This window comes from Genypterus blacodes, unplaced genomic scaffold (genome assembly GCF_046128005.1).
Source record: "Genypterus blacodes isolate CSIRO-AG114 ecotype Tasmania unplaced genomic scaffold, CSIRO-AGI_Gbla_v1 ptg000186l_1, whole genome shotgun sequence".
Taxonomy (NCBI): domain Eukaryota; kingdom Metazoa; phylum Chordata; class Actinopteri; order Ophidiiformes; family Ophidiidae; genus Genypterus; species Genypterus blacodes.
Window position 1 is genome coordinate 17,387 of NW_027466987.1, and position 26,155 is coordinate 43,541.

At 43.8% G+C, this 26,155-nt stretch overlaps 2 protein-coding genes across 2 annotated transcripts; one reads left to right on the plus strand and one right to left on the minus strand.

Annotated features, from left to right (window-relative positions):
• The first annotated feature begins 10,519 nt into the window (after positions 1 to 10,519).
• On the plus strand, positions 10,520 to 12,320 carry LOC143014264 (parvalbumin-7-like). The gene is made up of 4 exons (XM_076168076.1): positions 10,520 to 10,580; positions 11,297 to 11,429; positions 11,531 to 11,640; positions 12,295 to 12,320. The coding sequence occupies exons 1-4, from the start codon at positions 10,520 to 10,522 to the stop codon at positions 12,318 to 12,320; spliced, it is 330 nt and encodes a 109-aa protein (XP_076024191.1).
• A 1,302-nt stretch (positions 12,321 to 13,622) lies between these two features.
• baiap2l2a (BAR/IMD domain containing adaptor protein 2 like 2a) lies at positions 13,623 to 24,786 on the minus strand. The gene is made up of 14 exons (XM_076168082.1): positions 24,390 to 24,786; positions 23,856 to 23,931; positions 22,648 to 22,734; positions 21,845 to 21,906; positions 21,683 to 21,754; positions 21,382 to 21,462; positions 21,017 to 21,148; positions 20,628 to 20,729; positions 18,960 to 19,014; positions 17,965 to 18,175; positions 17,629 to 17,685; positions 16,444 to 16,609; positions 14,772 to 14,812; positions 13,623 to 14,368 (listed from the first exon to the last, which is right to left on the minus strand). Exons 1-14 carry the CDS (start codon positions 24,441 to 24,443, stop codon positions 14,290 to 14,292), a joined length of 1,275 nt encoding a protein of 424 aa, XP_076024197.1. The 5' UTR covers positions 24,444 to 24,786; the 3' UTR covers positions 13,623 to 14,289.
• Between the last annotated feature and the right edge of the window lie 1,369 nt (positions 24,787 to 26,155).

Genomic DNA, 26,155 nt, shown 5'->3' on the forward strand with positions numbered 1-26,155 from the left:
GATCAAATCCAGGGACCTTCTTATCTCCCTTCCTCCCATACTGTCTACTATACTCCTGGGTTTTCTTGTCATGCAGCAACTCGGAGCAGGAAGATCCCGTAGAGGCCTGATGAACCTCTTGCAGACGTTCAGGCCAGTGGACAGATTTACAGATGATGATTTCAGGGTTAAACCTCTATGCCAGCGTATCTGTTTGCTGATAACACACATTGATTCTGATAGACTCATACATCTCCCTTCCTTAATCCTAAATCTCCCCGTGCCGCTGCGTGTCCCTTCCTCCTCCCCTCTCCATCATCCTGTCTCCCTCTTCCTGTCTGACAGCTCAATCATCTGCTCTTTTGCTCTTCCTTTCTCTCTTGGTTTCCTGTGAGTGTGTGTTCGGTCCATTACAATGTAATTATATCTCAGTGGATGATGTGAGAGGAGCTTTTATCTACAGGCCTCCATACATTGTACTGTATATGTGGAAGAACAAGAAATCTTTAAGCAAACACATCCAGATGCACATGCTAACATACCTAACAAGGACACACACACACAGAAATAGAGAGGGAGAGAGAGAGAACAAACAGCAGAATAGATTGGATTTCTTATTAACAGGCAAATCATTCCCCTCCTCTCCTCTCCTCTCCTGTCTCCTTCTCATTTTTGCTGTCAGGTATCATGTCCATCCTCCCCCTCCCTCCCTCCCTCCCTCCCTCATCCCCCCCCTCTCCCTCTCATTATCTATTGTTCCTCCCTCCCTCTGCCCCCCCCCACCCCCTCTCCATTTCTCTCCCCCTTATTTCCACATTCTCTGCCTCTCTATTTCTCCATCCATCTCCGTCTCACTCGTTTCCCTGTGCCATCGGCGCCGTCTCGCTCGTTCTTTTCGCTCCGCGTCTCGGCAGCGGAGGAGGCGGAGAAACTGCTGAGACAGAGCAATGTAATAATGCGAGTAGAGGACAAAGATGATGGCACATAACAGCTCAATTTTCTTCCTTTCTCTCTCTGTCACACAACAACAAAACCTTCCTCTCTCGGCTTTTTCCAGGACCCCATTCACAAATTTGAATCGGTCCATCAAATCTACTGACAAAGGCCAAATCAGAAACTATCAGAAAGTTTGCAACACACTTTTGAATAGCAATGCCTTGAAAATCAGGTAACTGTAGCTGGGTTCTCTATGATATTGTATTGGAAGTTGGAGCCCCCCCCCCCCCCGTTACCCCGGGGGCCACTTCCAGTTGTTGTGCTGTGCTGTCATGTCAGCACGCTGTTTGTCTGGAGTGGACTCAGAGGGTTGTGTGTGTTTGTGCGTGTGTGTGTGTGTGTGTGTCTTCGTCAGATCACTTTCTGCTGCCTGTTAAAGCACCTTAGGCCATCTGGAGGATTAAATGTTACATCCACCAGTGAGGGGAAATGTGGCGAAACAAAACTTGACCCCGGCGTGGAAGAATGTTTGAAATGTCACTCCAGAGCTGTAACAGAGATGGAGACCAGAGGAGAGGTCAGAGAGGAGGTTGTTTAAGGAGCTCTGCTACGCTCCATCAGCTTCTCTTCTTCATTATTTGGGATTTTTCTTCTTCTATGGTTTTTATGAAGGTCATTCTATTCATTATGAGATCAATTCAAAGAGGAAATGCTCAGAGGCCATCTTGAGTATAATCACTGAGTGGAGCTTAAGCATCGAAACTGCAAAAAAGAGTTCCCCCCTCCCCCCCATCATGTATTTCTCCTCCATTATGTTTGTGTCCATCACGCGCACCACAACCTTCTATTCTTCCATTATCAGGCGTCACTCAATCTTTCGCACCACGACTTTGAGGTTAAACAAATCAAACAGGCTGACTTCATTCCAGCGTAAAGATGCTGACGCTGGCCTCCACATGTTGAGACAAACAAACCACGAGCTACAACTGAATCCTCTAAGTAACAGGAATGTAATCTGAATAGAAATGAGTTGTTGCTTCGTCTCATTTGCGTTCTACAATGCAGCGATCTCATTTGACTAACAACCAAAGTGAAACATCCTCAAGGGAATTACAGCATAATCCCTGCTTGTTTGTCTGATTAAAGACAATATATGCTGTTATTTGCTTCACTGATCAGTCAGCCGCACGTGAATATCAACTCAAACTCACACTTCAACCAAACCAACAAGGGGAGATTGATTTTTCTACATCAGTATGCAAGCCGGCGCTCAACTAATCGACATTTCTATTTGAAAACAACCTAGTTTGAATTAGAGTCCCAGAAGATAAAAATGAACAAACCGACCTGTTTACATCAGTCTGCAGTTTAGTTTGCAGACGGCTTCAGAGTCTGAGTAATTGGCCAAATGATCTTTATTTAATTACTAAGTCATTCTGTAGTCTGAGAAGTTTCACAAGTCGATTTCATGAAGCCACAATCAGATTCTCCACAAGTGATAGCAAAGATGTAAAAATAGTGCCTTTATTCAATGAAATAATGCGGAACTTGAATGAATTGATTGAGAATGCTCCTGGGGGAAGCAGTGACATTGTGGAATGTGAGTGAATGTTAAGATCACAAGCTTCGGTCAATGAGAGCGGCTGAGTTACTGGTGGCTGTGAGATACAATCCAACATGATTACTACTTACTAGATTGTGATCGAGTCTGCGTGCTGTTATCTCCCTCCAGGTAAACTTAACACCTACGAGGGAAATAACATCATTTGTCACAGGGGCCCAAGGAGTGACAGGATAATAGAATAATCACAAGAGCTACAAGAGGTGGAGATGTAATGTTTACATGTCAGGCAGATGCAATACAGGTTTATTCCAAGCACGCCTCAAATCTATTATTGGTGTTTTGGAAAATTTGCCATAATGGGAGCATGTGGACACTGAACAGATGGGGACCAATTATTGGGAATGCAGCGGGTCACATCTCCCCGCTCGGACACAAACATAACCCGACCCATTACTGTGATCCGCTGTGTTAAAAGCAGCATTAGGATGCAATACCTTCACGCTGTCATTTTGATTTCTGCTCCATTCTCTGTCTCCGTCTCATCACATCTCATCTACCGTCCACATTCCCGCTGACATTATCGACATTCATACCTATTCTGATCACTTCTTCCTCGTCACACACACACACGCTATCCTTTTATTGCCGATCCATCTTTTTCCCGCTACCTCCCTCCTTCTGTCCCATTGCCGATCCATCTGGAGAATGCGATATATCTCTGAGGTGAATATCACAGAAACATAATAAGGGGAAGGAGTGCATGTCAGAAGGTTGCATCAAAACAAAACAGAGGGAGATGAGATCAGGTCAGAGCAGAACTGTATGAAGAAGATTAAAGGCCAGACCGAGAGTTTGAGACCGGAGTCTTGTCCTAAAAGAGCAAAATCGAATAAGTTTGGTTTGCGGAAATAACCAGCATCATCAAAGAATGGACTGAGGTATGAATTAGAGAGTAACAGCTGTTGTGTAAAGTCGTGCTACTGCAGGGAACACCGATCTGTGTTGTAATGTCACACACTCTCCATTACTTTACACGCATTCACAGCACACAAATCCAACCCATAAACCACAATAAAACCTGTTTATGGCTCTCACACACTGACAGCAGGAGGATCGTGTCATGTCGCTCTCTCCTGACCCCAGCCTGCTAAAGGTCAGCATGGGGGGGGTCGGGTGGGGGGAGTGGGGTGTTATTCCGGAATACCACAAGTGCAAATAGCTGATGTTTGCTGGATTGCGTAACTATGTCTGTTTTTGTGCAAATCTGCAAAATGAAGAAGTTTCTAAATACAAATTACTATCCAGAATTTGGACTTTTGTGCAGCCTTGGCAGAGGTATCTGGCCGCTTTCCTCTCTACTTAAAGCTATAAACCAATGCATATCCTTTGCACTCTGAGAACATAAAGTGTTTAACAGACAAAACAAAACTTTACTGAAGGGCATGAAGGACGGAACAACAGGTGACAACTCAAACGTTAAAATGGAATTTAAAGAGAAAATAGACGCTGGAAGTGGAAAAACTGGAATGGAGGGGAGTCGGGACCGGAGCCAAGTTCCTGGGAGGGGAAACCAGGAGGAGACATCAAATATCTGTGAGGAGGAAGGGAGAGAGGTGAGAGAGGGCGGACATGTGAAAGATAGCTGGCTAAGATGAGAGGAGAGAGAGAGAGAGAGAGAGAGGTGATTACTGTTAGACATGTTTGATTAGGGTGGAGCACAGGCAGGAAGTTCAATACAACACATTGACCCCCACACTGGACTGGGCTCCCTAAAATAGGTATAGAGAGGAGATATATAAAGTAGAGAGAGCAAGAGCCTCTGATCTCTGCCTGGACGTCCTTCCTGCTCCCACCTGAGCCTGAGTCTGCCCTCACACACATCCAGCTACCAGGTAAGAGGAAGAGGAGATGCATGGGACATGAGAAGAGACGGAGGGAGAGTTAAGGGGGTTAAACTAACTCGGCAGGGAATTTGAACCAAAGCCAACTAGATGGAGGTTGGTTGATGATTGATATCTTTTGTTCTTGGTGCATTTTAAACTCATTTGCTATGTTTTCAACCAGAGGCCGTCCCTCTTCTGTTTAAGTTGGGGAAAGTTCCAGTCTGACTTTGACACACGCTTAAGGGAGGAATTAAAGGAGAATACAAAAGAAGAAATCTAACTTAGCGTCCTATCGGCTCCTGTCTGTGAGGGAGATTACATTAAGATAAAGAGATAGTTTATCAACAAGGTAATTACTTCACTTCTGATAAGAGAAATAAGCAGCACAAGAATCATTACAAGGTCACATCTTAATTATACTTGGGGAGGTTGAACACCCTGAGTCTCCCTGATCCAGTAGAACTTTGAATTTATGAGGAAAAGAAAAGTGCAGGGATATCAAAATGCCGAGGCGGTAAGAGGAGGATTTTTGATAACGTCACGCACTGATTTGACGATTTCCCGTCTGGTGATTTGTGTGTTTAAGCAGGCGTATTCACAGACGGTGCTACGCTTAATTGCTAAAGAAGATACATCATATTGTCTCTGTGTGTCACCGTGACACATCCTCGCCTTTTAACGCTTCATTCTGTCACCACCAATGGCAGAGTAGAGCGGAATTTACATCTTTAATTTGTCTGGTAATACTTTATGCAAATGAGAGTTGGTAAGGATCCTGAGGTTTGCTTTCATCTCGTATGGGTTTTGTGGTTTTATGAGCTTATGAATCATAGCAGCTACTATGTATGAGGAACACACACTCACTCACTCACTCACTCACTCACTCACTCACTCACTCACCACGTCACTCACTCACTCACTCACTCACTCACTCACTCACTCACTCACTCACCACGTCACTCACTCACTCACTCACTCACTCACTCACTCACTCACTCACTCACCACGTCACTCACTCACTCACCACGTCACTCACTCACCACTCACTCACTCACTCACTTACTCACTCACTCACTCACTCACTCACTCACTCACTCAGTCACTCACCACGTCACTCACTCACTCACTCACTCACTCACTCACTCACTCACTCACTCACTCACTCACTCACTCACCACGTCACTCACTCACTCACCACGTCACTCACTCACCACTCACTCACTCACTCACTCACTCACTCACTCACTCACTCACTCACTCACCATGTCACTCACTCACTCACCACGTCACTCACTCGCTCGCTCACTCACTCACTCACTCACTTACTCACTCACTCACTCACTCACTCACTCACTCACTCATATTCACATTGGACATGTGCATAAAGGCTTTACTGCTTTATCCAAATGGTAAAACATTCTAAGTGTCAATGGTGACAGCCGTTGGAAGCAGAGACGCACATGTGAAGCGATAGTGCCATCATACCTACCAGGTCACTAAACCCTGAGCTGAGCGATGGCTTCAGTCTCCCAGAGGCAAAGTCTGGCTTGAAGCAGATGAAGGACTCGTCTGTCTTCCTTAGTGCGCTCCATACATGGCTTGTGAGCTCTTGAGGGTCCGTCCCCAACGCACCAGGGCCAAGGAATGGACAATGTTCAATAGACTGGGTCAAGTGAAAAGGCGTTAAGACCTTATCCATCAAGATTGCAGCTCCCCCAAGGAGGACGGGAAGGCCTCAGGCTCTGTGGGTCCCTTTAATAAACTGGGTTAAGAGCTAGAGACAAGACACACATACACGTGCTACGTTTTATCCAACATTTGTTGGATAAAACTCCTTTTTTTGCTCCTCAGGCACACAGCAGTTTCAAGCAGATTCCGATTCAGGTTAGATCCTTTTACAGTGAAGAGTTCGTTTTTTACATGAATATTTGTTGTTCTTGCATTGTTCATGTTTGTGCATGCGCACACACACACACACACACACACACACACACACACACACACACACACACACACACACACACACACACACACACACACACACACACGGTTAGACAGTGGACTTCAGTGATAACAGCCAGATGATCCCCAGGCTGTTTTGTTCTTCTGAAACCATCCCCTCCTTTCTCTGTGTGTGTGTGTCTCTGTGTGTCTGTGTGTGTCTGTGTGTGTGTATTTGCTTTTGTTTAAGAGCAAATACCATTGATAGTGTGCTTCCCCATCTACAGCTCTATTAAATCAATACACTGCATCATGGGCATTGAACCGACAGCTCTGACTGCATTCAGCTGTGCAGATTGAAGCTCTTACAAAGACGAGAAACCCAAAGGACTCTGATTGGTTTGTTGGAATATCTGATCCTGATTGTAATCAGTGCTATCAGCTTTACTGTGCAGGTGCTGGGTCTCTTCATGTGAAACAATCAGGATAAGCAGCCACTTATGGGAGGCTTTATAGATTATTTATCATTCAATCACACCTGTTCACCAGACTCACCTCTTTTTGTTTTTCCATTGCAGTCGCTATCTTAGTTTATGAGAAATCGGTGCAAATGAGCTCAAATGTAAAGGAAATCAATCTACTTCAAAATCTAATCAGCTTTACTGACCAAGTCTACAAAATTCATGTCCCTCTGACTGACAGACAGACAGACAGACAGACAGACAGGTGAAAACATTAGCTCTAATTTGAGACCAACTTCCATTAACATCGATCAGGTATTTATCTATTGGATTCTTCTTTATTAATATTGCCAGGAATATGATATTGATGTTATATTATGATATATTATAAATATTCTTAGTATGAATATTATATAACGATCTTCCCTCAGGTAAAGTAAAATTGTTTATAAGGTTAAATATAGTTACTAATGTTGAGGCTGATTGCGTAATCAGTGAATGTGTCGTTGTTGGGTGTGGGGAAATCGATTGATCCGTGTGTGTGTGTGTGTGTGTGTGTGTGTGTGTGCGCGTGTGGTTACAGTGTACTCAGCACCAGGTGATGGCCCCCCTTTAGCCACACCTTGGGGGCGCCCCTGGCGATCTCGGCTCTCTCTTAGTGTTTGTGTTTTGTTATTCATCGTTCCCAAGTTATAAGAAGAAGATCAAACCTTGGTTATCTAAGTTTCCTACACTGAGAGGAGCTCATTTCACATCAGAGACCTCTTACCCTCACAAGATATTCATGTAGTATTATGCAACATTTTTGAAAACAGCTTTAACTAATCAATATTTCACGCAGAGAGAGAGAATAACTGCATAACAGCAACATCACACAGGGAGTTTACTACATGGACTCAGGGTAGTCGGCCCAAAAGAGTGTAAAACAATACAAACAACTTTCATGTACTTACATTTTTGTAGTGGTGTTTCCATGGCAATAAGGAGAGCATATTAACACTGAAACGTAATAACATCATCACATTGTTTAAGCATCTCAAGGTTAATCTAATCACACCTTTACGGCACAAACAGTGTACTTCATCAGTCACAACATTGATTCCTGGCAACTCCCTGTGCGTTTGAATTAGAAACAGAACACCAAGAGAATCACAAACTGTAGTCATTAGCAGGAACAAATGCAACGGCAGGAAATGGATTTGAAGGACATGTGGTTGATTTAGGTGTAAGAGTAATAAATGAGCAGAAGTTCAATCCAGGTGAAGACAAAAACATGGCACCCAGACACACACTATCTAAGAACATATAGGAGATAAAGCATGTATACGTCTCTATAATGAAACCTTTCATGCTCTACAATCTGTGAACACAAACATATTACAGGAACTCAAACCTCCTTAGTGTCACCTTGTGTCTGCCTCACCCACATTAGCAATCAATAAGGCATTGATTTTGCAGACTCATGTAATATTCCTTATTCCTTTTTGTGTCCATTTGAGATTTGCTCTGTTCTCCTTTCAGCAACTAAGTATAGATAAGATAACAACACTCTGGCTCTGACACTGGAACCTGTCTGACCTTTTCATTCATTTTTATTTATCTAATAAACATAAAAGATGAGGATGACCACTAATTCAAACCCACAACGTCTGTGAATCTATCTTTAGAGATCCTGTTCAGTTTTTGTTGAAGCTCTCAAAGGCAAGCAGACGTGTGCAACTAAATTAGGAACTAATTGTCCTGCTATAATCAATATAGCAGTCAGTCAATCAATCTAATCCTCCACATATCAGGGATCGTTATGGTAAAGGTCAGAGAAGGAGGCTATTTAGTTATAATTATAAGAGAATAGGTGTGTTTGTTATTGATCTGTGTGTGTGAGGCAGTGTGTTCCTGTAGTAGATAACGCTTTACTGCTTCACAATCTAATACATCCCTATGGATACAGCTCTGTGTGACGCTAAGGGAATGAGTCTTCAAAATACTTCAAATGTTGGTTTGGACAACATTTATTCATAGGAAATTGATTTCAAAAATGATGAGATGAGCTGCCAATGTTCTTCTTGCACTTCATTCATTCCATCTATGTACAACACAGACAAATGAGTGTGTGCAGTGTGTGTGAACTGACTGGCTGAAGCCCTGCAGTGGTTTATGTGCTTCTCAACTTTGGTTCAAAGTGAAAGAGGAAGCAGCATCTGACATCAGCACTTCTTATGATGCCCAAATGGTAAAAACAAGAATTGGATGTGGAGCCATTATTGCTCCTTAAGAGTGAACCTCTGACCTGTAATCATTCAAGGGGACGTTTCCCTCGACTGTAGCCAAGTAAAAGTGCAACAGAGCGGCAGATTGTGACATAAATAATGCCGGTCACTATATTTAGACTGACTCAGGCACAATGCAGCAAAATACCAAACACCTTGATTGATTTTTAATAGAACCGTACGAACACCTCAGTCTCTCTCTCCGGCACTGAGAAGGGCACAGCGCTGATATTTGCCAGCTCAGCGTTATCTGCTCTTCAGACGCAGTAGAGTGATGATGACTGCACAAGGATGCTGGTGACACAGAGACACGACGACCTTTTAAACAAGATCTGTGATTGAATGTTGCTGCTGCCTTCCTTGTCTCAGATGAAGGCGTATTACTGACAGGCTCGCTTAGAAAGAACACACACATTTAGATGCCTTTTGCACCGGTGAGCTCAGTGGCCAATCATATCAGTTGTCGCCTCATCGGATGTCAGCAGGCTTGTAGAGACAGACCCACATTTTGCAAACTACACAGATTTGAGTCTGGAAATGTTCCTGTAAGAATCGATGGAGGCCTGCAGCTGGAGGTGAACCGGGTGAACTGGAGTACTGTTCTGCACCTGCGAGGCCTCGAGTTGTTTCGATTTTAATGTTGTTTCCAGGGCAACAAGCATTTCTCCAGGTGTACGGCACGTTGGTACAGCGCTGTTGCCTCCCGACAAGAAGGTTGGGACCTTCTGGGTAGGAGTGTGTTAGACCTGCTGTCTTCCTCGTCTGCATGTCTGCCTTATGGTTCATATACAGCAGGATACAGTCAGTCACAAGTCAGGTGAAGGTTACAGCTTCATGAGCAGCGATTAGGTTCAGCCAAAGCGCTGTAAGTGCCTGGCTCACCTTTCATAGCGTGAGCGACATGAAGGTTCTCTGCTGGGCCGATGCTGACGAGCTGAACTCTCCTGAGGCGTTTCAGAACTTGAAGACCAAGGCCCCTCGTATCCCTGCTGATGTGGCCTCCTTCATCTACACCAGTGCTCACTTATAGCACTCCAATGAAATAGAGAACACCAGGACTCCTGCTTTTTCTCCATTTCTCTGTTCCCTCATCATCTGTTCATCTCTCAGAGGGCTGCAGCCCATGACACCATGCTTCACTTACCTTCTCCTCCTCCACCTCTTTCCTGAACTCTTTGCATCTCTGCTCTCTCTCTCTCTCTCTCTCTGTCTCTCTCTTTCGCTCTCTCTCTCCACTGGCCCTCCCTGAATGTTACTAATTCATTCTGTCACTCATCGCCACCTTACCTCCTTCTCACATGTCCTGGTTTCCTGCTCCATTTCAGAAGTGTCACGGGTGTAACACGAGAATGTCGACGAGTTCACTGCTGCTCTCTAGTGACCTTGGTTTTAACCTTGGCTCTCTCTCTCTCTCCTCCCACTCTCCCTCTCTCCCTCTCTCTCTCTCTCTCTCTCTCTCTCTCATCTGTCTTCTCTACAGTAGCCAAGATGGCAATGACCAGCATCCTCAACGCTGATGACATCAAGAAAGCTCTAGATGCCTTTGCAGGTAAAACACACTGACAGCTGTGAACGTAAAACACTTCTCCTGCTCTCAGAGCCAGAATGGATAAATGTTAACGTCAGAATCATTGGGTTGAAGTCGAGCCAAAATAGCAAACAAGAGGTCCCTACTCTGGCGTACAAGCAATGAGGATGACCAAGGGAGAACACACACAAGCTTCTATTTGACATTTAGCTTAGAAGCTCATTTTAGTCGAATTCTCTCTCTCGTCTGTATCAACACACCTCACACTCACTTGTCATTAGTGTGTGGCTTAGATCAGTGTTTTAAGTTCTATGACCCAGAACTGACGGGTCTGCTGCGGAAACGTTCTGGTTTTGTAACTGTCACACCGTTACAAGACTTCTAATCATAAAGCTCGTCACAATTAGCTTCCTGCCTTTGGGCCTCAGTATTCAGATCATCACGGAATAAGTGTGTGAGAGAGAGAGACAACCTTCAGCAACTTCACTCAACTTTAAGAGTAGTCTCAAGTCTGTTTGTGCACACACACACACACACACATACACGCACACACACACACCACTTATGTTTGGTATCAATTTCAATTTGTAGTTTAACAACTTTGACATTATGTTTTTTTTCTTGTAAAATGTCAGAATCAAGTGAAGCATTAAGCAGTTTGATCTCAAGTCCTTTAAGTATGGAAGTGTGTGAAATACTGACATTTTGTGTGTGTGTGTGTGTGTGTGTGTGTGTAGGGGCTGACTCCTTTGACCATAAGAAGTTCTTTGAGCTGGTGGGTCTGAAGGCCAAGTCCTGTGATGAAGTGAAGAAGGTCTTCACAGTGCTGGATGCAGATAACAGCGGCTTCATCGAGGAGGAGGAGCTCAAGTGAGACACAAACACGCATTCACACTAAACAAATCTGCAAAACTTGTCCAAACTACACCTGCTGAGTTCTGACCCGTCCTGCTCTTCTCTCTCCGTGTCAGATTCGTCCTGAAGGGCTTCGCCAAAGATGGCAGGGACCTGACAGAAAAGGAAACCAAAGCTTTTTTACAAGCAGCCGACAAGGATGGAGACGGCAAGATCGGAGTCGATGGTAAACATCAACATCACACGCAAACATTCACACACACCACACTCCCAAAACCCTAGAACAAACACAGTTCTTCACACACACAGCCATAGAAGTGTGTGATTTACCAGGCCTTCCCTTATTTCAGTGTGTGAGGTGATTGATAATGCAGGAAGAGGTTCTCCAATGTGAGGAAATTACAGACTTTCTGTTCAATTGATTATATGTCAGAGTGCATTATTGAGCTTATGTATGTAACCATGGCAACTTACCAAGGAGACAAAGTGCTTGTGTTTAGAGAGCCGTCCTCTTTTTAAATGCAGTTTTTGCCATTTCCTCTCTTTTGTTATGATTGAGTTCTATTGTAGGCCTTCTGTGTTTGTGTGTGTGAACATGATCAAAGTCCAATAACAATGCTGCTCTGAAAGCTGTTTACATCAACATTGTAACACATCATCAAGTAGCTGAGGTTCCACACAGGCTGGATATCACAGCAGAATAAGCTCATCAGGAGGAGGCTGTTTTCACTCATTGTGCAGCTTTGATCAGGTGCACTCGGTCAGTCTGTCCTTGTTGGTGCTTCACAGGACGTTTGAGTATCTGTGTGTGATAATGAGTCAATTATGTTGTTGTCACTTCTGGGTTTAACATGTTCTCTTTGTTTGTTTCCTTTTTTAGAGTTTGCCGCCCTGGTGAAAGAATAACATGTCACCTCTCCTGACTGACGAGCGCTGAGACCCCTCCCCACAGCACCCAGACCCCATGACCCCCATGACCCCCAGACCCCCAGACTGCAGTGAACTCCCACCACACTCTCTCCTCCCCCTGAATCCCATCCTTCAATATTTATTTTTTCCCTTTTATATAAGCTAAGTTTTCTGTTCCTGCATAGATATCAAATAGATGCCTCACATAAAGTAGATGATGAAAAGAAAGAAAAGGCCCCTGATTCCCTCTCTGATGTCCCCACCTCTCTGAGACAGCCTCTTTATCCGTCCCCCCTTTTTTCTGTTCCCAGCTAGCCTTCCCCCCCTCTCTCTGTCTCTCCCAAACCACCGCTCCATCCTCTCATCTTCCCCTCTCTCCAATGGTAATGAGCCGTTGTAAAAACACACCAAAAGAAGAAAGAGGTCAAGCTGTGAACTAATCAAATAAAATGAAATCCTCGATAATTCCGCCTCACACAGACTCTTCTGTTAAACGCTTCACCCAGGGGCTTCTCTCTCTCTCTATCTGAGGTCACTATCACTCTCTCTTTATTTGCTTTTTAATCCGTTTTCACTCCAATCAAAGGAGACAATTGAAGCAGATCTTGATAGAAAGTTAATGTCTAAATGAGAATGCTTTGAATTGTCTCCAAGACGGTCAAGATGAACTCTGAATATCGTTAATTAGCACTTGTAAGGACCGATGCCATCCAAGCAGAGATACAAGGAAAAGAAACTGCAGAAACACAAACTGTGCGGTTCCAGATCATCCGGGGGAATTCTTCCTAACCACTTCATATTTAACATACTGGCTTATGAAAGTCACTTCACAGAGAGCAGAAAGGGAGACATTCATCCTACTTGGCAAGATGTCTTTGTTCAGCAGTGCCGTGCTAGTTTAAGAGAACCACGCTGTCAAGCCATTAGCAGAATTGGATTCACACCGAGGTTCAATTTGGGTTAAGTATCCCCAGCGGAGGACCCAAATTGGCAACGCAAGGGATCCTCATCTTCTTTAGTAGGCCATTTTACTGCCCGGGCAAATAAATACACATCTGAAGCTTAGAGGCTATCACTTAAAAGAGAACAGCTCAGCTGACTGTAGCTCAGGAGGAATATTTAAGGTCAGTGTCATTCAAAAGGAAAACGCTCGCTGCAAGGAAATAGGATTTATGTTGGCCGGCATGTGGCCTCCTTCCTAAGAAGACGTTAGCGGGATGCTTCAGTGATAAAACATTATTACACAAGCAGGTGTCCTACTATGATGTGATATATGACATCATCTCTTATTTCAGCAGGGAATTTCCATTATTTCCTTTATTTAATCAGATACACAGAGGAACAAAGTAGAGACTCGATACAAAGCCTGTAAAAATGGATCTGACTGACTGAGCAGGTAGAGTGGAGCTACTTTGGCATGAAGTTTATACATTCCCTGAGCTATATGATCAATCTACATCAATGACTTTTGGCTGTTCTAAATGATTTTGGCCTAAAAATATAAAGTTCATCACTACAAGCCCATGAAATCTATATTCAGATATGTTACACTAATAATATAAATGTATGGAACATAGGATAGATTCATTCTATTGTAAACACCAGTATGACAATGCTTCAGATTATCAGATTAAGTACTGTACATTATATACAAATGATAGGATAGTTCTAACACCAGATACTTAATAAATGACTCAATCATTCATTATTAGTTTAACATCTCACAGTTAAATTGAGGCATAAATTGAAATTCTCATTACAGACAACAAAAAATAGAATCTAAAACACACACACACACACACACACACACACACACACACACACACACACAGCGTGTAAGATGAGTCTGTATCATTGAAGCATCACATTTTCCCTGTTATGTCCTAGCCCAAGAGCATGCTGGGACATTATGGCAAACACAGCTGCAGTCAAGGAATGGGGAACGCACAAACGAGCGACGATGTCATCAACGACGCAGATGTGGAGCTGATCTGTCATTGGTGGACGTGGGCTTGAGCTTGACAGTAGCGAATGGGTTTGTACCTCTGCATGGTAGCAAAACAAAGGGTTGGAACAGAAACAGAGCGGAGAAAAGCAATAACAGAAGATTATCGTCTGCAGCCATAACAATCAAGCAAGAGAAACATTGGAGAGCTGCATTTTCAACTGTACGCAAGAATCATCTAGCAAACGGTTCATCTAATAGTGAATGTGAGAGCCGTCGCTCCCGAATGGCTTCAACCATAACTGTTTCTCTACCAAACTGCACTTCAACATCAAATGGAACACAATGCGTTGCCATTTAGATCTCTGCCCTCGAACGCTGCTCTCCAATGTGATGGTTTCATTATATACTTCACAAAATATCATTTGAACATGAGTGGCTTCTGTTTCTAACCACCAGTGTGTGTGCTGCAGGCGGGTGTGTGAGCTGTGTGTTGCTCTTACCTCGGGAAGAGTTCTGGCCCTGGTTTGTGTTGTTGTGCTCTCTAAAGACAAGCAGGAGAGATGAACCCAGGGTTAGAGAAGGACAAGTACAAGCACAGAACTTTAGACCTGCACTCATGGGGTCTCAGCAGAGGCAAGGTCTTGACCTTTGACCCAACTACAAGCTATCACACACACACACACACATGCACACACCTCTAATTGTGGCTGATACTCACGCAAACCACAAAATCTAATTTTCACAATAGAATGAACGTAGTGGACGTTTTGATGAACAGCAATAAATCTGCCTTGACGTTGGCTCTCGCAGTGTAAGAGCGCCACCTCTGTTTCTTTAATATTTCATAGACAGGGTCGAGAAACTCCTTATAGAAGTAATGAGTTTAAATATCAGTCAGAAGGCACACGTGCAGACACACACATGCACACAACCTCCTGGGCTATCAGACCCTCAGCAGCTGGAGCTTCCCCCGTGCATCCACCAGAAGCAGGGCTGTGGTGTGGTGGAGAGCAGCACCCTGCTACAGAAAGCCTGCTGTACACAAGGGGAGAGGCCATATGTAGAGCTGAGGGGTTTGTGTTTGTGCACATGTCCGCCTGGATCCCTTTAGCACACAGGCTGCAGCCACATGAACACATAAACACTCCAGCGCTGCTTATTTCAGCCTTCAGGTGCTTGATCTTTGGTTCCACACAGCTGCACTCATAAAAGGCTACAAACCCTCCACCATGTCCAACGAGTGACTCTCACACAAAACACTTAACTCCTATCTGAAATCTCTTAAAATCAGTGATGGATTTTAGGAAGAATGGAATTAGGAAGAGAAAATACAGACGAATTTAAACATTTGAACATTAGCCTCACTGTGGAAACCTCAGCACCACGTGTGGCTTAAAGGCAGATAGAGGAAATCCTATACATGCTAGAGTTTAAATGATTATGCTTTCTGAGAGAGGACAGAAATAGCAGTGTTTTAATGTGTGTAATTGTTATAAAGTGTGAAAACTGTGGAAGATATTAAGAGATGAAGAAGGTTTTGGGGATTAAGAAACTCCAACTGCTCAACTTCAGCCAATCAGCTTCCACCTGCCTTCACTCTAAAAGACGCAATAGACAAGAATGAGAAATCTGCAAGTCTCCCTCCTGATGTCCTGATGACAAAAAAGATACAGATTTGAAAATGCTGAACCGAGTCGTAAAGAAATGAATATCTAAAGGCCGGGAAATGTTTGAATGGTTTCTCTGAAAGTATGAAGGTGATGGATCTGAATCTGGATTTTGAATTCTGGGGAAATTGCTGAATATTTCAAAAAGTATGAAAGATATGAACACCAAAGAAAAAAAAAATCCTGAATATGCAAGAAAAAGTATAAAATAAGAAACGTGCAGAAGAACAAGCAATTAAAAAGTGACAGGAACTAAATTGTGCCAAACTAAAGCAGAGCTGCAGATTGTTTGGTTTGGCTCGGCTCCAGCTGAGCTCCAGCACAGTGAGGGTTAAACTAACTCCACAGTGTTTAGGCTCCTCAAGCTCTGGCACAACAGACAATCAACAATCGCAAACAAATAGGCTGTAGATGATTTCAAATTGTGGAATAAAAGCAAATGATAACTTTGATAAATAACTGATGCATGATGTCGGATTGCTCTCAGAGGCGTTGACCTCCGTACCTCCTTGTTTGAACTCGACGCCTCCTTCCTGTTTGCGCTCGGTTGCATCTCGGAGAGTTTATGTGAAGACGAAGATGGCGGCGGTGGAGGAGGAGGAGGAGGAGCAGGGCCTCCTCCGCCGTGGTTGCTGCTGCTGCTTCCTCTACTGCTCTGGAGGGTGGAGTTACTGTAAAAGACAGAGGGTCCACCATCATTATAACATCTGCTTCCACCTGCCTGCTTCTGTCACAGTTATTCCTAACAATCTAAGGAGCTCACTTACAGTACATCCTGTTCTGAATTCTAATGTCTGGCAGCACCTGTTTGTGTATAATTGGCTCTCATCAACTCCAAATCTCCAGGAGGCCATGCAGACTTCAGACATACACAGAGAACACTGGGTACATATTATTTGTGGCAGAGAACACAGGAGCGACTGATCAGTGTTTCACCTCAAAGCAGTGATCGCACCCTAAAGCGACAGGTCACCTGAATCTCCTAAATAATTCATGCTATTATTTCAGGTTAATATTAAAACAGTTTGTCTCATAAAGCAAATTGGAGCAAATTGTCCATCGATCCTTCCATCTGCAACACGTGTGTGACAGAGCCAACAGAGCGCTGAGCCATTTGAAAAGCATCCATCCATCCATCAGAGAAGAGGAACAGATGAAGAGGAGAAGCACAGGATCCTCAGAGAGAAGCTCTGTTCGGGTGTCTTCAAAAATTCATGACTGTATGTCAAATTGGATAAGAAGGAAACTCGTCCATATAAATGTAATTTTCCCATGTGCTTACTATGTAATTATGATCAGCATGTTTCGCTCCAACAACTGGCTTAGCAGCTTAACCCATCACAGCTTGAATCGTGCTGCCTCAGTCATAAATATTCACAAGCTTCTCAGGAGAGCCTGGATATTAACGCCTGTATGACATTGAGGATCCAGCGTGCATGCTAATATCCCCACATTGTGCTGCCTGTGTGTCTGTGTGTCTGTGTGTCTGTGTGTCTGTGTGCCTGTGTGCCTGTGTGTCTGTGTGTCTGTGTGCCTGTGTGTCTGTGTGTCTGTGTGTCTGTGTGCCTGTGTGTCTGTGTGTCTGTAAGTCCAGCTCTCATGTGTTTCTTGTATTTTCAGAGTGAGGAGTTTCTGGAAGAGGCCATAGTTTGAATTGTTACTGTTAAATGAGATGAAGTGAGATGTTTACCTGGAGGTGTTGGCCTTTGTAGGATCCTCCACAAAAGCAGCTGGGAACCATCCAACACTGGAGGTGAGACAGGGAAATGAATGGTGACAGCAGGAGTCATTTAGATTCTTCTTTCAATTCACTTGTTTTGTTTTGTTCTTTCCTATATTTCACTTATTAACACACTTATTTTATGTTTCCAGACAAAGCTACACACATTGGACATTCCCCTGGATCTCTTGGTTGAAGACAAAGCTCGCTGCACTCCCAACACCCATCAGCCAATCAGAATGAGGCTCTATCTACCGAGGCTCTATCTATTCCAAAAGTGTTTGAAATACCCTTCAAACTACTCACTGTGCACTGCTGTCGGCGCGTCCGTACAACCAGCCGTTCCTGGGCTGCTGGACCATCACGCTGATCATCTCTCCCCTGGGGAAGGGCAGCAGGGTGGGGTTGGAGGCGCTGGGCTGGTGGGCTACGATGGCCCTCATGGGTCTGAAACCACCACCGCCTCCTCCCAGTGACTCTGAGCCAGCTCGAGACAGGCTGGCCTGAGGAGACGGAGCTGGAGGGGTAATAAAGGGAAGACAGAGGGAACAGTTTGTTGGCTTATCAGCTTACTACATGGGAGAAAATGGCATCTGGTGAAAATAGAAATGAAAATTTAAATGGGACTAATAAGACTAAGAAGGGACGTTTCTGCTTTTCTGGGAAGAGATTGCCACTTGTCCATTTTAAGTAATTATGCATTGCATTTTGTACTTGATAAGCAGGTAATTAGTCTGACTGAGTGCAGAGGGAAGAAGTGTACAGATGAGGAGGCAGGAAAGTGTACACAATGAGAGAGAGAGAGAGAGAGAGAGAGGGAGGGAGGATAAAAGGTTTAATGGATGAGTAAGTGGGTGCCAGAGGGAAGGTAAAAGGGACGGCAGAGTACTTAGTTCCAAAAATAATATATTCTTCGAATTTAAAATGTAAAATGTACAAAGAAATGATGGAGAGGAAAATGGAAAAAAGATGACAATCACTTCAGAAAGTTCAGATGAGGACTTGACCATCACATGTTCTGTGTTTCTAAATACATTGTTTAAATTATTGCCTAAAAGTAAATGTAAACAAAAAGAAAAACATATTTCAAATAAACTCTAGTTTGACCTTCAACTCAATTCTAGAAAGAGTAAAGAAGAATGAATGAATAAAAGGAGCAATAATCAAACTTCTTCTATCTGTTCTGACAGTGCAGCAGCTTCTCAGTTTAATTACCCATCAGACTTCACAGTGTGCTTTAATAAAATAGACACAATGGTTTGGAATGGGGCCCATTTAACGTTAACACATTAGCGGCTCACCTCTTGATGGAATGTTGCCAAGCGACTGCTCCTCTCTGCTCCTCCAGTTCTCCTCCTGTGCAGCCACATGAGAACAGATTATCACACACATCACAGTGATTCATGAAGCTGACACTATTTTAGCCTAAATACTCAATAAATGATCAATCAGAAACTCAGACAGTCTGTAGTTTAAGTCACAGGAAGGAAGCTGCAACCTTTAGAAAAGTGTGGACAGGAATCACTTCACCTGGCCTCAGGAGAAAGAATGATTCAGGAGAGAAACAAGCAGAAATCCTTTACTTGGGCTAAAGTAGTAATAATAAAGTGTCACCAGGAACATTTACTCAAGTATCAGAGGTAAAACACACTCATTGTGAATAGCGGTGCCCCTTCAGAGTGATGAATGTGAACAGGAATGAAAAAGAAATGAGACGTACAAAGTTTCTCCTCCAACATGATGAAGTGAGGAAGGACAGGGAGGAAATAAGGAAATAAATAAGGCAAACTTTACAAAGCTTCTTATTCCATATGGGTTTCTGCCTGAGCACTGACCGAGCCTGACCCCATGTTCTCTCTGAGGCCGAACACGTTTACAACCCTGAACACGCCATCACCAAAACGTAACTTTTGTGCGAATTAGGCGCAAAATCCCTTCCCATAAAAAGAGCCCTGCTTCATGAGACTAATTCACAACTTATACTTTCATGTTTACCTCCTACAATGATCTGCAACAGTGCATTTAATTAACCCCTTCTTAGTCTTTTATGTGCCAATCAGTCAGTAGAATGAGGCGGCTGTATCTCCAGTCAGCCAGGTGATTAGACTGTGGCTGACTGCTGTCTCCAGGGAGAACACACTCAGTAAACACACGAAGCCAGCGCTCACATTAATCCCCTCATAGTTATTAAACTTGCATCAGGGATGTGTCTCTCTCCAATCAAGAGCTGACAGAGAGCGACGGTTTATGTAATTGTTGTTTATGTGAATGGTAATTGCGTTACCATAATCCAACTGCCATGAGATTAGAACACGTCACATTCAAAAGAGCAGATTCATAAAATTCATGAAAAACATGAAAAGGTTGATTTAAAAACATGTCCATTAAATTCTCTTCCTTGGCAGATTTAGTAGAGCTAACAGTTTTACATTCATTTATTTATTTCACGACGATGTACAGAAAATCTGAACTCTTTCCCGCTGCTGTTTCCCCTGAAAGTCAGGTTTTAACCAGCAGATGGCGCCAGAATAACAAATATCCCAATCTAAAGTGTTTAAGGATTCCGATCACTTCCTGCCTCTTCAGGTATCTGTTTGAAATAATGAAATCAAAACGAAACCAAGACTTCAAACCGCAAAAAACAATCACATCTAATCTTTCATTCATCCTCACCTCTCTCCATAAATGTGTCGCATCTCTCTGAATTCAATTTTGTAGCTTGAGATTAAATGAGTCTTTGCCTTTCTCTGTATTTCTGAAAGTTTGATCTGCTTACAATTTTGTTTTCGCTCTCAGAACTTTAGATTCATTTTTCTCAATCTCCTTTAAAGCTTCTCTCGGTAACATCACAGAAAACCAAATGAAGTCTCACAGCAGCAGGAGTGTGTTCTGTGGATTCTAAACCCTGAGAATCCCCTTAGTTCCCTTCAGTTCTGTTTAGATGACTTCTTGTTTCCTGGTTTTCTCACCATGTTGTCCAGCCCAGTGGATGGCGTTCTGGCCTGAGGTCCCCTGGTGGCGTTCACTTCCTCCTTCCAGGTATCGGCCTGGTGCTGAAGAATCACACCTGACTGCAGGCACACACACACACACACATAGTATCATAACCTTGAACACATCGACTCGGCCTTCACTTTTCATCTACATTTGTAAAAGACTGGACAACAGTTATTATTATTAAAACATGAAGAATGTATTCTGGAGGATTCTTCCAGGCTTCATTGTGTGTTACAGTTTGCCCAAATAATGATACACAATCTTTCCCAGATTTCATTTCCCTGTCCTGAACCCCTGCTGCACCCAAAGGCAAACAAAGCCCGCTGCGTCTCCGCCCATGCTGTCTGAGGCTGCTGCTCACTTTACTCATGAGGTGGACTATGGACTGCATGAAGCTGCAATGTTTCTCAGCCAGGAAGCGATATCGTCTCTCCTCCTCCTCCAGGGCCTCTCTGTGACTCTCCCTGAGGAACTGCACACAGTCGCTGACGTCCTGAGAATACACATCACAGACTTTACAATCTCAGAGCATATTGTGTGAACAGTAAACATGCAAGTCTGTAGATGTTGTTATTGGAATGATGAAGAAAAAAAGTGTACATAAATCAGGTAGTATTTGAATTTAGCCTCTGTAGTGCCACCTACAGGCCATAAGTTTAAGCGGACACACACACACACACACACACACACACACACACACACACACACACACACACACACACACACCTGGTGAGGTCCTCTTCTCAGCTGTCTGTCCAGGACTGAGGCCTGGTTGTGGACTTCCACCTCATAGCGCCTCCTGCTGCCCTGTGTGACCGGAGAAAAACTTTCAGTCGTCTGTTTACAATTGAGCTCACCAAGAACAAAATGGATCCATTATTAACTCAATGAAGCTTTATAGATTCCTTTATTGGGTGAGGCTGCACTCTCACATCTATTAGCATTCCTGACAGTATCCACTCATCATCTCGTTATAATTAAAAGTCCATTTGGATCTCAATGCTCCCCCTGATCAGCTGTCACTCACTGATATGTAGTCTTTGTCCAGTCTGATGTTGTTCTCCATCTCCACAATAACGTCTGTGTTGAACCAACGGAACTGGAAAAGGCGGGCACAACATATTCAACATGTCAATCAAAGAAATGCAACGTATTAGGACACATAGAGACAGAATGCAGTGTTGCTTACAACTCTCTCCATCTCCAGTGTGAGTCTCCTTTGGCTCTCAGAGATTTGAATCAGGACATCGCCTTCAAGACAATGACATACAGGAAGATAAGGTCAAATACTTTACGAGCAACATAATCACACACACAGATTCAGTGTTCCTGTTCTTATTTAGGGGGTATATTCTGAATCTTTTGCAATTCTTTAATGTGCAATAAACACTTGTGCACACTGAGTGAAAACAGCACCCTTAAAGACCTTTCACTAAGAGGTGATACTGCAGTGACAGTGACTCTTTGTTGTATCCTCGGTGTCCTTGGCTCACTCACACACTCACAGGATTCAGTGGTGAACCTGAGCAGACTCAGTACAGTAAAGTTACACTAAACACAGTTTGTAGCTCTAAACCTAACATGAGGCTATTAGGCTGGACGGAGTCTGCAGAGGAGCGGGGTTAAATGAGCCGAGCACAGCCGACTGCCTGTCTTCTTCTATTATTCATGTTGCCCAATGGCACCTGATATCCAAAGACTTTGAAACACACAACTCCTGTACGCTGCTGTGTGTCAGCATGAGGAGGAAAACTTGATTTCAACTGACCCAGATGTAAATCATTAACTTTCATCTGATACAGACACACAACAAAGACTCTGAACAGCACACATGTACACAAACAGACACACACACACACACACAAGGCTGAGTCACTGTGAGAGGGCCAGTAAAACACAACCTAAGACTTACATCCGGGATCACAGCTCACAGCCTCATGCACACACACACACACACAGATATAAATGCATGTAAAGTGTGTAGTGTCTTACCTATGGAGCGTGAGGAGATGGTGTGGAAAGCTTGATCTCCAATCTTTGAAAGTGCAGTGAAGTAAGCATCACTCGTTGCAGCAAGAACTAAAATAAACACACACACACACACACACACACACACACATACAATATAGTCATTTGAAGTCTCAGGCATGAAGCTATAATGTAATATTAAGGGACAGATGCATTAAAGTCCAAAGTATCTTGCATGTGCTTAATGTTTGTGCCAGATATTAATCATTATTCAACTTGTAGTGCCTCACACAAACAGACACACACACAAACACACATGTCAGCACTCATAAGACTCAGTAATAATTACATTTTTGCACACTCTAACACTTACACGCAATGTTAACACTCACTTTAACCCCTGTAACATTCTAAGCCGATTTTTGCCAAATTTCGATACAAACAACCTTAAACCCTGGAGCAGAACTCCTTCTGATCGTTGCTGGAGAGGCTTTTTTCCTCCCATTCACAGCCTGGTGAGCTTACAAATAAATCCTATCCAACCTCCCTCCAAGGTTAACTGTTCAGCTGTGTTACATTGTCTAGGTAGAGAGAGCCAGGAGTCTGTAAGATCCTGCTGTTGGCTGCGGCTCATGGACGTCACTCCATGTTAGGGCTTCACTCTGAACATATGGAGGGAGCTCATGGTCTCTGCAGGTGGCACTCTGACACATAATAACCTTTAATGTCTCCGGACGCTTTGGTGCAGTGGTGCTGCCATGAGTCAGGTGTTAAGGGGTTGGGTTATTCCACATGTTAAAGTAGAGAGTGAGAGCCTCTTCACAGGTGATGTGAATGAGAAGATGTAGATTAGACACGACTGGATTCAGATTCAGATGAAAGCTTCTCTGGAATGCCGACAAAACCAACGTCACAGAACTAAAATGAAGGACAGAGCCAGACTCCATCCTGCACGGTCACTCCCTGCCTCTGTACACACGCAGCCTGTTAACGCTATATGAAAGATAAGAACCTCTGCAGGCGAATAATAAAGGCAATAACAGCAGCAGGAAATCCCAGGAGTGTGTGGACTTTGGAATGAGATGCCTGAGAGCTGCATGTACTGTACATCTCCATCTCACTGACTTTATAGCAGTTATAAAGTCAGGAGAGTGAATTTCACACAGAGGACACTTCCTTCCTTCCTTCCTTCCTTCTTTCCTTCTTTCCTTCTTTCTTTGATCTGGTCTTACCCTGGAAAGCCTGGGCGTAGCTGTTGCCTAGTGAAACCAGTCGCTGTAGGCTTGGGTTGAAGTCATCCATTAAGCTCTGCTCAGGAAACACACACACACACACACACACACACACACACACACACACACACACACACACACACACACACACACACATTTGGCAGGTTATAGAAAGTTTAATAGACCACTAAACAAGACGTAATACAATTATTTTCCCGCCCCGGTCTGTATTTGTGAGCCTGAATAGCGATCCTTCATGAATATGGCTGAGATGACAGGATTTTACTGTTTCACCGCACGTTTGCTCGGCCTGAATGAGTGTAAACAAGCTCTGATCCTCACAAGCATAATCCATCCATAACCAGAAACTACTTCCAGATAGAATTCATTACCGAGTGCACAAATATACTAACTCCCTCTACCTATACACTATCTGACAGCTCCCTCTGTGCTCCACTCTTCTCTTCCCCCCACCGTGTGTCTCACAGGCTGCTCTGCCGTCTAACGTCTCCCCAAACTCAACCTGTCACTTACCGAGTAGATCCCCAAGGTTGAGCGATGCAGCTGATCACTATTCATCCCCGACATGTTGATATCCACAATGTTGCAAGTGAACGTTGACGGCGGCCTTTAAATGGCAGCGGTGGAGCCTCCAGAGTGTGGAGTGTGTGGACGGACGTGAAGGGAAGAGAAGGGGAGAGAAGGTGAGTCAATGTGTCGGTAATCCACACTGCAGCCTGACAACGACTGCAGGTAAATAATTAAACATGGCTCAACCATAAAACAAACCAACACAAGCTGTAAACTGTGTGTGTGTGTGTGTGTGTCAAGGGATTATGATTTATTAACAACCCTTATCCAACTTCTTTTCAGCAGCATTTCAGCAGAGTTCTACAAAGTTGTCAACACAAAGTTCATACATACTGAAACAGAAATCCTGATTTGAAAGCTGTTTTCAGAGCAGAGGTTTGTTTATGTTCTGAGTATCTTTGTACAGACCAACCCTTGTGACAGCACATTACGCAGATAAAGGTACAATAAATCACCTTTTTTACATGCAGACTGACTGAGTAAAGGGAGAAACAGCATGAAGTGTCCCAGTGAAGGGTTGAACCACTGTAAACGTGTTGTTGTTCTATCAGCTGTACCAAGTAAATATGTGAGTCAGCAGGAAGGGCTAGACTAGTAACACTCCTGCATATCTCTCTCTCTCTCTCTCTCTCTCTCTCTCTCTCTCTCTCTCTCTCTCTCTCTCTCTCTCTCTCTCTCTCTCTCTCTCTCTCCAAATAGTGTTAAGTGTACATCTCAGATTCAATGACTGTATTTTTGTCTGACTCTTGCTCTGATGTAGACTTCAGTGAGGTTTTTCAAATCAATCCAAAACTCACCAACTGTAACAAAACAACTGCATGCAGAGAGAGAGAGAGAGAGAGCGAGAGGGGAGAGAGATAGTGTGTGTGGGGGGAGGGGGTCACCAGTACAGAGTGCAGAAGAGAACGTTATTGATTTCTCGTCCATCTTAAATTGTCATATTTCTGCAGTGAGCCTGACCCTCTGCTCTTCTCTCACACACTCTGGGCTTATGGAGTCGTTATTTCTAAATTGTAGAGGTTTTCTCCTGGCTGACATGTCAGTCAGTGAACTCCTCATGAACTCCCAGCAGATCAGGTGCTGCTACCCACTGACCTTTTCCTCCAGCTAGCTGCGGGTGATTTATTGCTTTTGAAGCCCCGGTGCAAATGAATATTGGATAGTGGAACCATGAGTGTATCATGGGGATTAAGTTAATGATAATGATGTCTGCCTGGCAGCTACTAAAGGCAGAAAATGATGTTCTATGTTATTTGAAGAGTATCGGACAGGGGTCTGGAGCGTCCTGCGGCTCTTCAGCCCCTCTGCAGGCTCTCTGTAGATCTGAAGTTCTGAGCTGACATTGTTTAACACGATTAACAAGTAATAAATAATTATGCCGTGATTAAAACCCCCCGTCAGACCGAGTGATCGCAGCGCCAATTGTGAATTGGCTCTCTGTTTTGGCTTGGCTTTGACCCCTGGTAAAGGAGAACTGAAGGTTTGAGAGGATTCAGAGAGAGACGCTGTCGTTCTTTGGAAGCTTTGTGGAGTTAATTGTTTATTCGGTTTGATGTATTACAGCCCAGCTGCAGTGAGAAAGAGAGAGAGAGAGAGAGAGAGAGAGAGAGAGAGAGAGAGAGAGAGCACTCTATACGCTAGATGGCATCATAAACCAACTGGAGACATGAGTGGAATTTTAAACAGCTCTCTCTTCTCTCCTCTTCTCT

Coding starts and splice junctions, on each gene's coding strand:
- baiap2l2a (XM_076168082.1), bottom strand. CDS start 24,443: ATGTCGGGGATGAATAGTGATCAGCTGCATCGCTCAACCTTGGGGATC. Junction 22,735..23,855: donor CTACGCCCAGGCTTTCCAGG/GTAAGACCAGAT, acceptor TGTTTATTTTAG/TTCTTGCTGCAACGAGTGAT. Junction 17,686..17,964: donor CGCGCCGACAGCAGTGCACA/GTGAGTAGTTTG, acceptor TCTCACCTCCAG/TGTTGGATGGTTCCCAGCTG.
- LOC143014264 (XM_076168076.1), top strand. CDS start 10,520: ATGGCAATGACCAGCATCCTCAACGCTGATGACATCAAGAAAGCTCTA. Junction 11,430..11,530: donor ATCGAGGAGGAGGAGCTCAA/GTGAGACACAAA, acceptor TCTCCGTGTCAG/ATTCGTCCTGAAGGGCTTCG. Junction 11,641..12,294: donor CGGCAAGATCGGAGTCGATG/GTAAACATCAAC, acceptor TTCCTTTTTTAG/AGTTTGCCGCCCTGGTGAAA.